The sequence below is a fragment of the Corvus cornix genome, chromosome 2, assembly GCF_000738735.6.
Source record: "Corvus cornix cornix isolate S_Up_H32 chromosome 2, ASM73873v5, whole genome shotgun sequence".
In the NCBI taxonomy this organism is placed as follows: domain Eukaryota; kingdom Metazoa; phylum Chordata; class Aves; order Passeriformes; family Corvidae; genus Corvus; species Corvus cornix.
In genome coordinates this window covers 107,953,471-107,968,784 of record NC_046333.1, presented here as the reverse complement: position 1 = coordinate 107,968,784, position 15,314 = coordinate 107,953,471, and the positions used below count along the sequence as shown (strand labels likewise).

General features: G+C 42.1%; 1 protein-coding gene across 4 annotated transcripts in view; it reads left to right on the top strand.

Moving 5' to 3' along the window:
- KCTD1 (potassium channel tetramerization domain containing 1) overlaps positions 1-14,795 on the top strand; it is a 69,105-nt gene extending 54,310 nt beyond the window's left edge. For all 4 annotated transcript variants that reach the window (XM_039548983.1, XM_039548982.1, XM_039548985.1 and 1 more), the window contains 3 exons: positions 7,285-7,429; positions 9,736-10,041; positions 12,904-14,795. In XM_039548983.1, coding sequence (XP_039404917.1) covers positions 7,285-7,429; positions 9,736-10,041; positions 12,904-13,062 — 610 coding nt within the window. In that variant the 3' untranslated portion in view covers positions 13,063-14,795. The remainder of the gene's footprint in view (positions 1-7,284; positions 7,430-9,735; positions 10,042-12,903) is intronic.
- Positions 14,796-15,314: the final 519 nt, after the last annotated feature.

The following is a 15,314-nucleotide window of genomic DNA, read 5'->3' as shown; positions in this document are numbered from 1 at the left end:
ATCATTGAGTCCAGCTCTTCAGTGTCTGTCAGATGGAGGAACGTCACTTTCTGAAAAGTGATGGGATTTGTGGGGATAAAGATCCTGGTTTGGAGTGGGACACCAGCTGGTGAGCAGAGGATAGACCCCTCTCAGCCACATCTGAAGCCTGTAATGCAACCTAGAGATTCAGGAGGTTTGGCTGACATGGTATTGCAATTGCTTTTAAAACACTTACCTGCCCAGCCTCGTGTGAAAAAATGCAGATTAGGGTTTCAGCCTGTTCTTCTTATCAGTCTGCATCTCTCTGGTATACCAGAGCAGAGACAGAAGGAATATGGTAAACAGAAACTCCCTGGCCCATCCACGGTCTGGGGTAGTGCACTCCTGGCCTCACCCTTGTTGCCATCGTGCAATGTGGGAGATCGTTTCCATCTACCTGCATATACAGTTCTCTGGTCATGAGTCAGCAGCTCTCAACATCCCATCCCAGCTATTTATTCCTTTCTATTCTAAAATGTCAGCATTTCTACAAGTGCCAGTTGTGTCTGGGTAGATGATGGTCCTGAGTTTGGGAATGAGGGTTTGAACATCCCAGGAGAAGGCTGGGACAGAGACTACATTTTTGGACTGGCTTCTGTCGAACATCCAGGCACCCTGCACCCACCAGGGTCAACCAGTACGTTCTGTACACCAGGGGAGTTGTTGTCTTAGCTCAATTTCATGGTGTAATCATTAGTTCTGGTGTGAATCTCCTAGGTAGCTAGGTCAACTGTTGGGCAGGGGAAACACAGGTTTTATTTTATTTTGGAAAAGCTTCCTTTTCAGGCAAACAGAGGTAGGGGTGCTTCTACTGACTTGTGCAGCCTTGGCCGTCCATTTTTTCATGCACCCTGTGACCCATGTATCCACGTTTGTTCCGCTGTCATTTCGATACACGTCTCGCATTCTCCACGCTCATCTGTGGCGTAGAAAGACGTAGTTTGCTCTCATGTCAGTAGCATTCCTGCAACATGACTACACGATGTTGTGCAATTTATACTTTTCCAGTTAATGTGTCAGTTTGTCCCCCTGGATTAGAGCCAATGACTATTAGTTCATTTTGTAATATGCCTGATTTGCTTTCATCTCTGCTCCTGATGCTGCCTCTGATCAGGCAGGTTGTAGCAAATCCCATGTTTCTCTCTCTTCTCTCTCTTCTTTCTTTCTTTTTTTTTTTTTTTTGTCTCTGATGCATTCCCTGATGGTACCATGTCACTCATCATTTCAGATCCTTCCCATCTGCTCCTCACATGCTTTGCTCTGCCTTTAAGATTATTCACCACTTTTTATCCATCTCACTTCCTTCGAAATGCTTTATGAGCCCTCTGAGCTTGCCCCTACCTTTTCTTTCACTGTCATGCTGAAGTAACAATCTTAAGATGTTTGAAATCTTCTCCATGTAAATGATTCAGTTCCTTAATCTTTAGCAAATATTTCCACAAAGGTTTGACATCCTTTTACTCAGTATTTGGCATTTATCTGTTCTTTAAAATGCCATGTAACTTTTTTTTTTTAAACCTTGTAAGAACTGGTGTTTCAATACCTCCTCCTGTACATTCTTCTTCTCTGTCATTTTGGCTCTTATATAAATACTTTTTCTATAGAAGGTTTAATGAGATTTTAGGTTTTAATGCATTTTTCCCCTGTTACCTTTGCTTTAAAATCATTGTATTCATGCACCTTCTCATAATGTAGGAACTGTATGTGCTAAGGAATTCCTGAGACTCACTGACATGAAACCTTAAATTAAATGTAAGAAGAAAAAGATAAGAACAAATTATAATAGCACTGAGAGCAAGAGATTACAACTGGGTATTTGGTTAAAATGCGGTTTTCGTAATATATGTTCCTGAAAATTGCAAATGTATTCTGTTATGTTTATAAGCCAACTTTTGTTATGCAGAGTTATAAAGGTTGCTATGTATTCAGTCTCTATGGATTCAAATGATGTAAGTTATTCAAAAAAGAAAAGCAGGTTGATATTGTCAAAGTGATCCTCTGGAAAAAAAGAATAGAAACCTCATCATTCTCCACTTGGGTGGGATAACATTTCTCGCTGGTATGGACACCTCTTCAACTGTGCTAGCTGCTAGGGGACAGTGCAAAACTATATAATTTAGACATACGAGGAAGTAAAATTAAATAGCCATGAGATGAGCATACCATTAAACAGATCTAATTTATAATGGGCTCTTATGCAAATTGCCTTTGAGCACTCAGTGAAAGAAAATGAAAAGAAATTAATAAGGACAGCTCGGACTAAAAGTTGCAGAGAAAAAAAAAATGTAAAAGCCTGTTCCAGCTCAATCTCCACACACTCCAGAGTGTTAAATAAGCATTCCCATTAGCCACATAAATATAATGATGTGATAATAAAACTCGCACTTTACTTTTAAGGACCAAGCCCCTAATCACTTTGAAACAGTGGATCCAACCAGATGAGTAAGATTTCAAATAAAATACCTTTACTTTGCCATGTGTTTTATAACTGGAGGGAGAGAGATATATTTTCATGAGTATTTTGCTCTTCGCCAGCTGCTGAATATCCGCCGTCAGTGAAATCCAGGCAGTTACTTGCCTTGCCATCGGTGTGGGATTGCAGGTTCCAGGGCATCACTGATGCTCCTCCTGCTGCACAGTCCCCTCTGATGGGTTAAGAAAAGGACTTCACACCAGTTTTCTGCTCTTTTTGTTATTTTGTGAAAAACATGGGGAAAAGGGAAATCTGAGAGCTCAGAACTGTTGAAAGTAGTTTATTGCAAAAGATTTTCAGTTAGTTTTGAGTTTGTAGTGTCCTCTGATAAAGACGTTAATATGAGGAATAACATACTGAATATATTCAATTGCTAGAAACCTGCATTTTCTCAGACAAGTAAAAGGTTTATTTCTACCTTAGTTTGAAAGTGATGTAATATTCTCCATGTTTCCAAACATCAAGGCTTTCAAAGCTTTTCCATGTTCCCTGTATCCTTTTGGTTACAGAAGGGAAGAATTTTAGCTCTATCCAGTGAAGCCATTAAAATAATCTGCAGAACTCCGTCATTTTTCTTGGCATTAAGAGAGTTTTGCAACAGTTGACTTGTTTAATTAGTATTGGCCATCTTGTTCCTAATTATTGCTGCTTTCCCACATTCTCAGCTGAGGCAGAATATACTAAAGTGAAGTCCTTTCTCTTTATGTGTATAATAACAATATATATAAATATTTATACAATGTAAGAGCAAGGTTATAAACAGACTATATATACAGTTTTGCTGCAGATTGAGTATATTTTTATACTTCACAAGCAGGACTTTTTTCTGAAGAATTTGAGAAATCCTGCAAACAGTGTCATCTTCCTGTGCTAGCTTTTTTGGTCTAGAAATACTGTTATGGGAATGCTGATCTGTGGGAAGAAAGATCCATCCCTATAGTATTTTGTGGATTTAAAACAATGATCTTTTCCATTCCCTCTTGTTTGCTCTCCAGTAAACAAGAACTTGTAGCTATACCTGGTTTGTGTCCTTAAAGTAAAACCAAGTTCTCTGATGGAAGCAGGGTTTTCCGCTGGTTATATTTTCAGCCCTCAAAGCATTTGATTTCTGACAGTGGAATATGATACTTAAAGCCACAGACATTAATTATTACCCATTGGAGGTCGCACTTTCAACCCATGGGACATTAATTTTCCTGATATATGGAAAATTCCAGCCTGTTAGTTTTAATTAAATATTTCAGAAGCACATTTTCTTGTAAATGGACTACAGTTTCTTATCCTTTACCCTTGGTATTTGGCTAATTCTGCATATAATTATCATCTTATTTTACAAGCCTCCTTCAAAGCGCTTTCCTGTTTCGAAACTCCATTCAGCTCTTATGTATTTGTCATTTTAAAAAAAAAGGTATCTTTGCCAATCATCAGCCAACATTGTCAAGAAGGAGACGGGGATAAACATCTTTCAGGTTTTCTTGGGAAGTGAATTATATTGACTTACCAGTCCCTTCTTATGCCACCAAACTGGTGTCTCTTAAGCATCATAATCCCAGTGTAGGACCAAGTGGGAATGCCAGCAGAGCTATGGGTGGCAGGGAGGATGGTTATCAAGTTGTATTATACAGAGGAGGTGACAAGTGAGGCATGAGAGAGAGCTTCCCACTGTGCCCCCGGGAACCCAAAAGTGCAAAGGTGAGGATGCTGCTTGTTCCTCAGATCCTGGCATAGCCCAGTCTCCTCTCCTGATGGGTGTAGCAAATGCAGATTAGGAGCAGGACCGTGTCACCAGAGTTGGATTTCATAGAATCTTAAGTTTTTCCGTGAAGGCCATATGAAGGAAGCTGGAATCAAAATTTTTTCCATCTGAAAAGGAAAAAAGTTTTAATTTTGTTTACAGAAGTCTCTCTGCCAGGGTTCTACCCTTCCAATGTTGTTTTAATATGTGAAAGAGCAGTTGTGTATTGCAAAGTGATCCTTGGGGGCAGTCAGGAGGGAATTGGGACTTTGCAGTTCCTGGGATTTTGCTGCTGTTGCTGCTGCTGCTGCTGCAGGGCAGCAGAGCACGAAGGCAGTGCCGTCTGTTAACACTTCCAGCCCATTCCCAAAGCCTTTCAGATCCCAGGTAGCACTCCCAGTGGCTGAGCACTCTCCTCAGCATTATGGTTTTGTCAGAAGGCTCCATCCTCTGATACTATCTTGCTCTTCTCTAAACAATTAATAAAATGGAGACAAAAAGCCTAGAGGTTTAAAATATGTAATTATATAAGTAATTTAGAACTAGGAAAATGCTGCAGAAACCAATTACAATTATACATTTCAGTAATGACTGACTTGGCCAAATACATGTTTTGTGTGTGAATTGCATGATAAATTTGAAGATGACATGCTTGAGTATAAGGGAAAATTAATTCTAAATGCTGAGTACTTCCATATTAGACATAAAATGTGGCTCATCCACCAAGTGAACAGGAGCCTGTATTATATGGGCTGTGGCAGCTTAAATTTTGAGCAGCGGGGCAGGCAGTAACAAGTCCTTGAGGAATGTCCTGGGGGGATGTTATGAAGCCGCTTTATTCCTTAACCGGCCGCTCGATGCCCAAGGACGCTGCGCCTTTGGGATGGACCCGGGGGCGGGGCCGGAGCCACGGACCCGAGGGGGCGGTGGGACGGCTCAGCCCAGGGGCTCTGGGCTCGGGAGGGCTCGGGAGGGAGCGCTGTGCTGCTTTTCTGGGTTTCCTTTGTGCTCCGGATAGCTGGGAAAAGGTTCTGTTGGGTTGTTTTCTTGTTCTTTTTTCCCTTTCCTTCCTCTTGCCTCACTGCCTCCCTTCCCTGCTCGCCGGTCCGGGGAGCCTGCGGGGTGGCCCCAGCTGGTCTGAGCCCGCGTGTCTGTTCTCTCTCCAGGCATTTGTTGTATTTTGAGGGTTTTTTTAATCCTGTCCTACCCTGTTTTGTTTGGTGTTAATAAACTGTTTGTTTTTTTTCCACTTTCACCTGCTGTGACCCACTTGTCTTATTGGTGGAGAAAAAGGGGAGGCCCTCTTCCCTTTGGAGGGGGCACTCATTCTGGAGTGTTTCCTCCTGAAGTTTTGTCTCCAAAACCGAGACAAGGAAGAAAGCTTGAATAGTTCAAGGGATGGCTTGGAAAAAAAAAAAAGTTCTGTACCTGATCATGATGCAAAATATATTTAATTCCTTATATGCTACAGACTTCATGCAACTTGAATTAATTCAGGCATTTACTACAGAACTGTAAATGGCCAGCTGGGGTTAATGGAGTTTTGTTTCTTTCCTGCTCTCCTCCCAGCTGGTGAGAGAGAAACTATAGATGAGATTTGTATTCTGTTCACAACTTATATATATACATATATACACCCGCTCCAGGCACAGACATCATTCCAAACTCAATTTGAGTTGCCTGTGCCATTTTCAAAGGGAGGATATTTGGCTGTTGATGCAACACAGTGTATGGTCACCTGGAACCCTGCCCCTGTGCAGTTCCCTGAGAGCCTGCTGCAAGCCCTGCTGCCTTCCCCTCTGGGAGCCACTTCTGTCTTTTGCTTCTTGAACCCCTTCTGGACTTCCCTTTCTGCTGGCCAATAGATGGGGCATCTCTCAGCCTGGGGTGCTTCATGCAGCCAAGAGGGCTGATCACCTCTGAGTATTTGGTGGCTTTTTTTTATTGCTGGTGGTGGGTGTTCATTGTTCATTCACTTCTTTTAAAACAAAGCAAAAATAGTGTGCCATGACTGTTTGTTGTCAAAAAGTACTTCCACACTGCATGTACAGACATATGGACAGGCACACAGAATCAGACCTACAAGTCACTCCTGCTCATTTTATTGGGAAACCACCTGTGATTCAGGAGTGTTTTGCAAATGCCCCAGTGCAGAAACAAAACATTTATTTCATGTTACTCTGAGAGTTTTGTTTGGAGTTTTCAGCCCTTCCTATTGCTCTAACTGAAGCTGGTTTGTGGGACCCACATCCAGAAATGTATGTGCGCCCAGTGGTTTATGTTGCAAGACCTGTTGGCAAGCAGAGGGAGGCTCTCTAGGTGGCTGCATGGTTCTGGTGGTCAGTGAGTGGTGTCTAAAACTCGAGACATTTTTCTATAGTATTTGAGTGTTCTGATTGATACCTGCCACAAGCACTTAACTTTTACATTAAAGCATTACCTCACATTGCAATGTTATCAACTCTGTACCCCCCTCTTTATATTACCTCAATGTGCTGCCCTCACCTCAGCTGTGCCTGCCCTAGTGTTGGTTGCAGTAAATGGTATCCAAAAAGTGACCTGGGTTTAAAAAACAAGTGAAAACCAAGCAAAGAACCAAACCAAACTATTCGTCAGGTACCCAGATTTAGTATCCAAACTAAATCAAGTTCCCTATGCATTGCTCTGGAAAGCAGAATGAGTCAGTTCAGGGTGTAGGAGCATCTAGAAGGGATGGGGTGTGCTGAAGGGGACTATCAAAAGATGTGTCCAAAATAATTGAGAATTTGTCATCTTATGAGATACAGATTAGGGCAGTGAGGTGGGTGGGAGAGGCTGCTGCCCTGGCTTCTTCCCTTCTACCTGCCCAGCTGTGCTGTTTGGAAGTAAATGAAGCCATGCCGGAAAATATATGGCTTACACAGTGGTTTGAAACCATCCCTTTTCTTATGGAACAAAGCCACAGAGCTGCTTCAGTGAAGTTTGCACAGGAGGGTTTTGTAGCATTGGGCCATTTGAGCAGCTCTTGAGGTGAGCTTGGTCTGACTCTGCTCCTTGTCTCTTGTTTCCTCTCCAGAATTGGCCGGCTTTTCGATGGCACGGAGCCCATTGTCCTCGACAGTCTCAAGCAGCATTATTTCATCGACAGAGATGGGCAGATGTTCAGATATATCTTGAATTTCTTAAGGACATCAAAACTCCTCATTCCTGATGATTTCAAGGTGAGATTTCAAGGCACTTGGAATTTTGCATGTATCTTGATAAAGCAAAAATCTGATGTGTAGTCAAAACAGAGGCCTGGACAGGGAATGGGGACTTGCAGGGTATGGTGTTTGATTTCAGGTACATGACAAAAGTAAGAACGGGGTTGCTAAAGTGGTGTCTTCCTTTCCTAGAGTGGCATCAATATTAAACTTTCCCCTCCTGGCTATAGCAGTAATGAAGCAACCTTGCCAGGTTTGACCTAGGGAAATTAAATAGTGTAGGATACTGATGGAAACAGAAGTGATGTTACAATCTGCAACTCACTGCTCATGAGCTTTGCTGATTACTTGTCCTCTCATCCATTTTTATGCTTCCCTAGTGATTGCAGCAGCTCCTGTTTCCACTCCCACACTGAAATTCAGAAAATGTTGTGTGAATCACAATATTGACAAAATAAACTGCACACATAGTAATATTTGGGCATTAAGTCATAGAATCTTTTCTCCCTCAGACTCTTGAATGCATGCTGCAAGTTTAATTTTGGAGTTTTGGAGAAGTCAGGAATGAACAGTTCTATGTTTATTATTTAAACTTTAATAAAGAGCCTGCTATTTTTTTTTTTTTTAGTTTAGTTTTTAGTAACAAATTGAATTAGTGGTAGTTCACTGTCAGACAAAGCCTACAGAGGCAGAGCTTCAGAATCCATGTGGTGTTTATCCACTAGTAGGTATGAGGGTGTATATGTGGTGTCTGCAATCAGAACAGATCCTTATCTGTGCTTAATGATCACGCGTCAGTGCACCTGGTTCACTGCAGGAAATGCAGCAACTGGGATTGAACAGGAGAGGTGATGGGTGATGAGGCAGGCATGGAGCATTTGAGCAGGCATGGAGCAGTTCACACTGGTATGCAGTCCTTTGCCTCTCGTAGCTGAGACAGTTTTTCAGGCACTTGGGGCATAATAGCTGTGAGGTTTTGTTCGAGAGCTTTATTTCAGCAACCTTTGAATCATCTGCGGTAGACACATCCTTGCTGCTCCATACGTGACAAGGGTAGATCTCCCTGAATAATGTGGGAGTTTGGAGCTAGCAGATAAGCATCATTTCCTGCTTTTGAAGCCTTAGCATGGCTTTGTGCTGCTCTCAGCGCTTGTCCTGCAGGTAATCAGAAATACAGGAAAAGGAAAAGCCACCTTTCATGCAATATTAAGAAATTACATATGTAGAGCCTTTTAAACACATAAATATACTGTAGCTGTGCTGAAATTAAAAATGTAACTCCTGGCAAGTTCACCCAACTGTGATGTTCAAAGGGGTGTCCTCCCCAGTTATGCTTTAAGGTGTACAAAAAAACAGTGATTAAAATGCACAGTGTTTCTTGTTTCTTAGAAATACATAGATTACATTACTTTTTTGTTACACAAGAAATGTAAACAGTATTTTTACCATGATTTAGGTGTCCTCATCAAGTATTTGGTTTCTAGTTCAAATTCAGGACCATACTGACTGTTAGCAGGCTTCTCTTGTTGTCATTCTGTTTCTCTCTCTTCCCTAATTCTCATGTATCTCTTTTCTCTGTATAAATATTTTCCAAATGGTTTTATGCTCTTACACCTAGAAAAACAAGATTTTTTTTTAATGTTTTTTGAAATTTAAAAAATGGCAGTAGGCAGACTCCACATCATCAGTTCTAAATTACTTCTGCAGTGGCTATGCCTAGAAATGCATTCCCTGTGCTCTGGCATTTGAGATGATGTAGTAAACAATACTAGTGGCAAAATAGGGAAGTATTAAAAAATACTTAATTTTTAAAATGCACTAATATGTGCAAACATTATGCAAATATCTGAATCATTTTACACTAACAACCATTGCAGGCTCCCTCATTTACATTCTTATACCTGTTACAATGCCTGCTAGTATTGCTGTAAGATGCAATGGATCCTAGTGATGAATTTTCTGAATCCTGATTGAATTCTGTTCCATCTGTTCAATGAGATCATTATTATATGACATCACTGTGGGGATAAAATATGGGGAAAAGTGGGGGTTTTTTTTCAGAAGAGAATCGAGCAAGCAGGGAATTGAGCAAGCATAGCCTTTCTCTACTCTTAAAATTGCTGCTATACTCAGTCTGTTTCAAGTGGCTGATGGTTATTTTTTGCTTGTACTGTTATTTTATTACACCTTCCTACACAGTAATTAGGAGCTCTGTCTGAAGGGTTCCAGACCTAGAGCAGCGTTGGCCTGAATAACCCTATACCTTAAGCACCACATTAGCAATGCCTCTCTTAATTGTGCACAGTAATGTATGTGTCTTTCAGGACTACAGCTTGTTATATGAAGAAGCAAAGTATTTTCAGCTTCAGCCCATGCTAGGAGAGATGGAACGGTGGAAACAGGACCGGGAGAGTGGCCGCTTCTCAAAGTCCTGCGAGTGCCTGGTGGTGCGAGTTGCCCCAGATCTTGGCGAGAGGATTACCCTGAGTGGAGATAAGTCATTGATAGAGGAAGTGTTCCCAGAGATCGGTGATGTGATGTGTAACTCTGTCAACGCCGGCTGGAACCACGACTCTACACACGTCATCCGATTTCCGCTGAACGGATACTGTCACCTCAACTCAGTACAGGTAGGAAGTCACATGTGCATTTTTTGAAAGGGAGCTGCTGGCCACGTGCCAGTGGGCTGCCCCTCTTCCATGTCACTGGAGCGTTTTGGTGAGCAGAATCAGCTGGAGGCTTTAAGCAAGTGATTTACTTCTGCGCGTCAAGTTGTCTTTCTCCATTTAATTCACGTATCACCAAATCTCTTTGCAAACAAGCTACAGTAGTGTTAGAATTTTCTGTGTTCTCAGGGAAGACCCTTCACTTTCACTTTCAATATTTTTTCCTAATTTTTTGGGGCATAGTAGAGGCCTGTTGCGATCGATAGGACAAGGAGTAATGATTTTAAACGAAAATAGGGCAGATTTGTACTAGATAAAAGGAGGAAAATTTTTCAGTGAGGGTGGTGAAACACTGGAACAGGTTGCCCAGAGAGGTGGTGGATGCCCCATCCATGGAATATTCAAGGGTCAGGCTGGACAGGGCTCTGAGCAGCCTGATTTAGTGAAAGATGTCCCTGCCCACTGCAGGAGGGTTGAACTAGATGATCTTTAAAGGTCCCTTTCAACCCAAAGTATTCCATGATTCAATGTAGCAATGTCTAAAATCAGTAGCTGTTATGAAATGGATAAGAAAAAATCCAGGAGACAAATGCAGGTAGTTCCTGGAATAATTATAATAAACTTCAGTGTTAGTGTTATATGTTTTATCCTTTGTTGGTTAAAAGCAACCAACCTCAGACACCTGCCTGCACATAGTTAGCACATCCTGCATAGCCAGCACTTGCCATCTGGAATCATCAATAGCACAATTGATGCTGTTTGGTTTAAACACACCTCCTACATGCTGCAGACTCATGAGTGAATTCTTACACAGAACAGCAAGCTGAGCTTGGCATCTCTTCATCTGCCAGGTCCCACTGTCCAGGTAGAGAATCACAGAGTCATTAAGGCCGGAAAAGATCTCCAAGATCACCGAGTTCAGCCTCTGATCAGACACCGCCACATCAACTAAACCACAGCACTAAGTGCACATCCAGTCATTTCTTGAACATTTCCAGGGATGCTGACTCCACCACTGCCCTGGGTAGTCCATTCCAATGCTTAACCACCCTCATAGTGAAGAAATTCTTTCTGATGTCCAACCTGAATATCCCCTGGTGCATCTTGAAGCCATTTCCTCTTGTCCTGTCGCTGGTTTCCTGGTAGAAGAGCCCATCACCCACCTTGCTTCAGCCTCCTTTCAGGTAGTTGTAGGTCACCCCTGAGCCTCTTTTTCTCCAGATGAAGCAAGCTGAGCACTGGGGCATGCACTGAAGGCTGGCCAGGCACTTCACTTGTGCTAGCACTTAACACAAGGGTCTAGACAGACATATCTAGACCTATCTAACCCATGTTATGCTTGGACAATTGTCCCTTACCAGCCTTGACTCTCATGCTGAAACATCAAAATTGTTTTGTCATAGAGATTAATGCAAATTTAGGACAGCCTTAGATGTCAGATTACAACTGAAAAGGAGCTTCAAGGACGGTTCTTTAGCCACATCATGTGATAGTTATCAAGGCAGTTGCATCCTTCAGCACTTTGTCACTTATTCTGATGCTTACATTTTTGTTGCATAAATAAGAATTACAAAGCATGTTTACTGATGTGAAAAACCTGAGTCAGAGTGGCAAAATATGTACAGGCTTCAAGAGTGGTAATGATCCCACACTGATAACAGGAAGACATAAGCATCTCCCAGTACTAACAAAAATGGGAGACAGGACAAGGACTACCCATAGACCTGAAGAGTGACGTACAGACCAAATGGTTTGTTCAGGGCTGAGCGTTTCCAGAGCTGACTCCACCACATTTTTCTCAGGACCCAAGTTCTCCTGTTCTGTTTTTCAGCAAGTTGCACCAACACATTTGGGCAGGGGCAGGGGATTTTGGCATATAGTTAAAAGCTAAAGGTCAGGGTAAACAAAAATTGCACGTGTGTTTTGATCGCTGTTTCCAAGTCTCTTTTCCTACCCCTTCCTTTTTGATATGTCTGAAGTGCAATTAGCCATGCTCAGGAACTTTGGAAAGACATTTGCCAACCTGAAGCATTTTATGTAGAGACATGGCATGTCTTCTTTGAAGCATTTTTAAACCTCAGCTTACTTCTCCTCCCACCCTAGTTCTTTGCAGCCTTGTGCTGTGCTACTTGCCAGTGTTGTCCCAGCACCCATGCAAGCCAATTTGACAACTGGTGAAATAGCAGGGAAAGCTTTGGTAGGGACCTGATTCCAGCACAACCCTTGTGAGGTCTGGTCATGCTGAATGGAGGGTCCCACATCCTCTGGGGTCCAGGAGCATCAGCCCCTTCCTTGGGGCTGGTGCCTGTCAGGCTGACCCTGGTAAATCCCAGGAAGAGTCTCCTTCACAGGTGAGGCAAAGGAAGCCCAGAACAGATGAAGATGATGATAAAAGTAACAAAGAGTTGGTTTTTAAGTCTCTAGTAAATATCATGGTAGGTTTTCTGAAATTATGACTGTGTTATCTACATTGTCACCATTTAGTTGAGGTGTTTCCTCAGCATCTGTTGTGCAATCCTGTATTTGACCTTTTGTATTGTAAATTCTATGAAGCAGAGAACGTGTTTTTCTAGAAATGCTTCTGTGGCCAGAGAAAGACTGGATTTGTTGGCAGTACTAAAAAAATAAAATAAATTTTTCTTCATTTTTTTCTTTTTCACTGCTCAGTGGCCATAGTCAGCAGAAATCAATCTAGTACAGTTAATCTATGTAACCACTTTTTTTTTCCCTGGCTGAATCCATTTGAAAACAGCAGCTATTATCATTGGACAGCAAATCATCTGTTTATTTACTTATACATTGGTGTTTGTTTCCTCTTTTTTGCAGGTACTTGAGAGGTTACAGCAAAGAGGGTTTGAGATTGTTGGCTCATGTGGAGGTGGGGTGGACTCTTCCCAATTCAGTGAATACGTACTGAGACGAGAACTCAGAAGGACATCTCGTGCACCCTCTGTCATTCGAATAAAGCAAGAGCCTCTGGACTAAAATGGACATGTTTCTTTATGCAAAAAAAAAAAAAAAAAAAAAAAAGGAAAAAAAAAGAGGAAAGAAAAAAGGGGACATTTCATGTGCAGTTTGGACTCCAAACAAGTCCTGGAACTAAAATTGAATAAAAGACACATTTATATCAAATATAGAGACCACACCTGAATTCATATGGGAACACTTGGAATAGTAGTGAGAATAATAGTAACCTCAAGGTATAAAGAAAACACACACACACATAAAAAAATATGTATGTATATGTATGTCTGTACATATATATATGTATGTATATGTCAAAGGGTAGGAAATGCAATGACAAAATGTGGTAGATGAGGTTGGCGCTGTGATGGCCATTAAGTGTCCTAGGCCCTTCCCGGGCCCACTTAACGGTGTACAAGCCATTGCCAGGGGGGGATTCATAGGCTACTCTTCACCCATTTTCCACTGCCAAACAGCCATCCACTTTTTAATGTGTACACACCTTGACTCAATTTTATTTGCATATGGAGGTTTATGTCTGTCTTTTTTAGAGGTGGATGGGCAGGTGTTCAGGAGACGACCATCCATTGCATTGGAAAGCTGAAATTTTAAATGTAGTTTGTACAGAAGTCGCACACTTTTTGTCTGCCCTCACAGATGTGAAAGGTTAACTTTTCTTTTGAATGAGTTTTTTTGTTGTTTTGTTTTGTGTTTTTCAAAGGGGGCCAGAATAATTAATATTTGGTAGAGATGCTCTGGTTTGAATCTGCTGCTTTCCTACAATTTTTTCAAATTTTATAATGTATTAAATACAATAAACTCCTGTTTAAAATAACAAGGGTCTGGTTTAAGCTAACAGAAGCAGAGACGTGGGATTGCACTGCACTCCAGTGTATGGAGGGGCAAAGAGAGCACTGGGGCACTCTGCCTGCACAGAGTGGAGTGAGTTAAAGGCAGCAGAGGCTGTTGAGGGATCTTCTGGTGTGGTGCATATAGCTGCTATTCCTTCAGCACTGTCCCTTTTAAGCTTTGTCCCAGCTGGAAGAGAAGCTGTTGGTCAGATGTGAAAATAACACCAGCTCAGCCCAGGGAAACCCATCAAAAAATGACAGCTGGTTCTGTAACCTTCACTGTAACTTGCATAATTCCCTCTTGATTAAGGAGTTGGCAGCTTTGACTCTCCAAGCCCCTGCCTTGCTGAGCATTAGTCAGCCTGTTTGGTTTTCATGTTGCTCATTTCCCTCATTTCAATCCATTGTTCTTCTGCCTAGAGAGAGACATGGCCAGCCCCTTGGGTTACCCGCCGGCTGTGTGGCCCTTGGTGGCAGGCAGGAAATCCGCGCCCTGCGTTAGATGTCCTGCGAGCTGCTCTCTTGCAGAGTCACACTGAGGCCACCTCAGCAGGCACCGGCTCCAGGCCTGTGAGATTTTGCAGAGGCACCACATCCCGCTGCCGATGCACGGACCGCTCACAGGTTGATGCACCAGCAACCACCACCTTTCCTCCAAGGTGTCTTTTTATGCACTGTTACAGAATATGACTGTGTGATCATCCTAGTATGGAAATTTCTATGAACACAATGGTGCTGGCATTCCATTCACTTTGCTATTTATTTAAGAAAAGAAAAAAAGAAACTGTTAGATACATGTAACAAGGTTTTTAATATAGTCTGATAACTAAACAAAGCAAGTTACATTTTTTCTGGATTGTATTAAAAGACGTCAGAGGATATAATTAAATAACTGGCAGCACATATCAGTGGTTTGGAATTACTGAAATATAAAAATGAGTGAGGGAGGGGGCTCCAAAAATTGAGGTTCATTAGCGGGTTATTAGATCTTCAATGTGATGCTGATCTGTCTATTCACAGTACTGAAACAGCTGCCTCATTGAAAATGCTTGTTTTCAATTAGCAGCAAGAAGTCCTCTTACAAAATAAACAAATGCTTGCTCTTACTGCCCACAATTTGGTTGTTAGTCTGCATGAAAGTCAGAAAGCTAAAACCCAGGGAAATAAATATTTTTAGCAGATCTTCAAACCGTCAGAAGTGATGAAAGTTGTGATGTCCAAAAAGATGCCAGTCCCCATGGGTTTGAGAGTATGTGGGTGCCAGTGCAAGGTGATGGGATTCTTCAGAGACTGCTGCACAAATCCTCCCTGGGCATCCGGGTGGAGCTGCACTTTCTAGGGCCTCCACAGTGTTCCCGAGGATGTGTCTACACGCTCTGTTCTGCCCAAAGGTACTCCCACATCCAGACCTGCCCTGCTGGC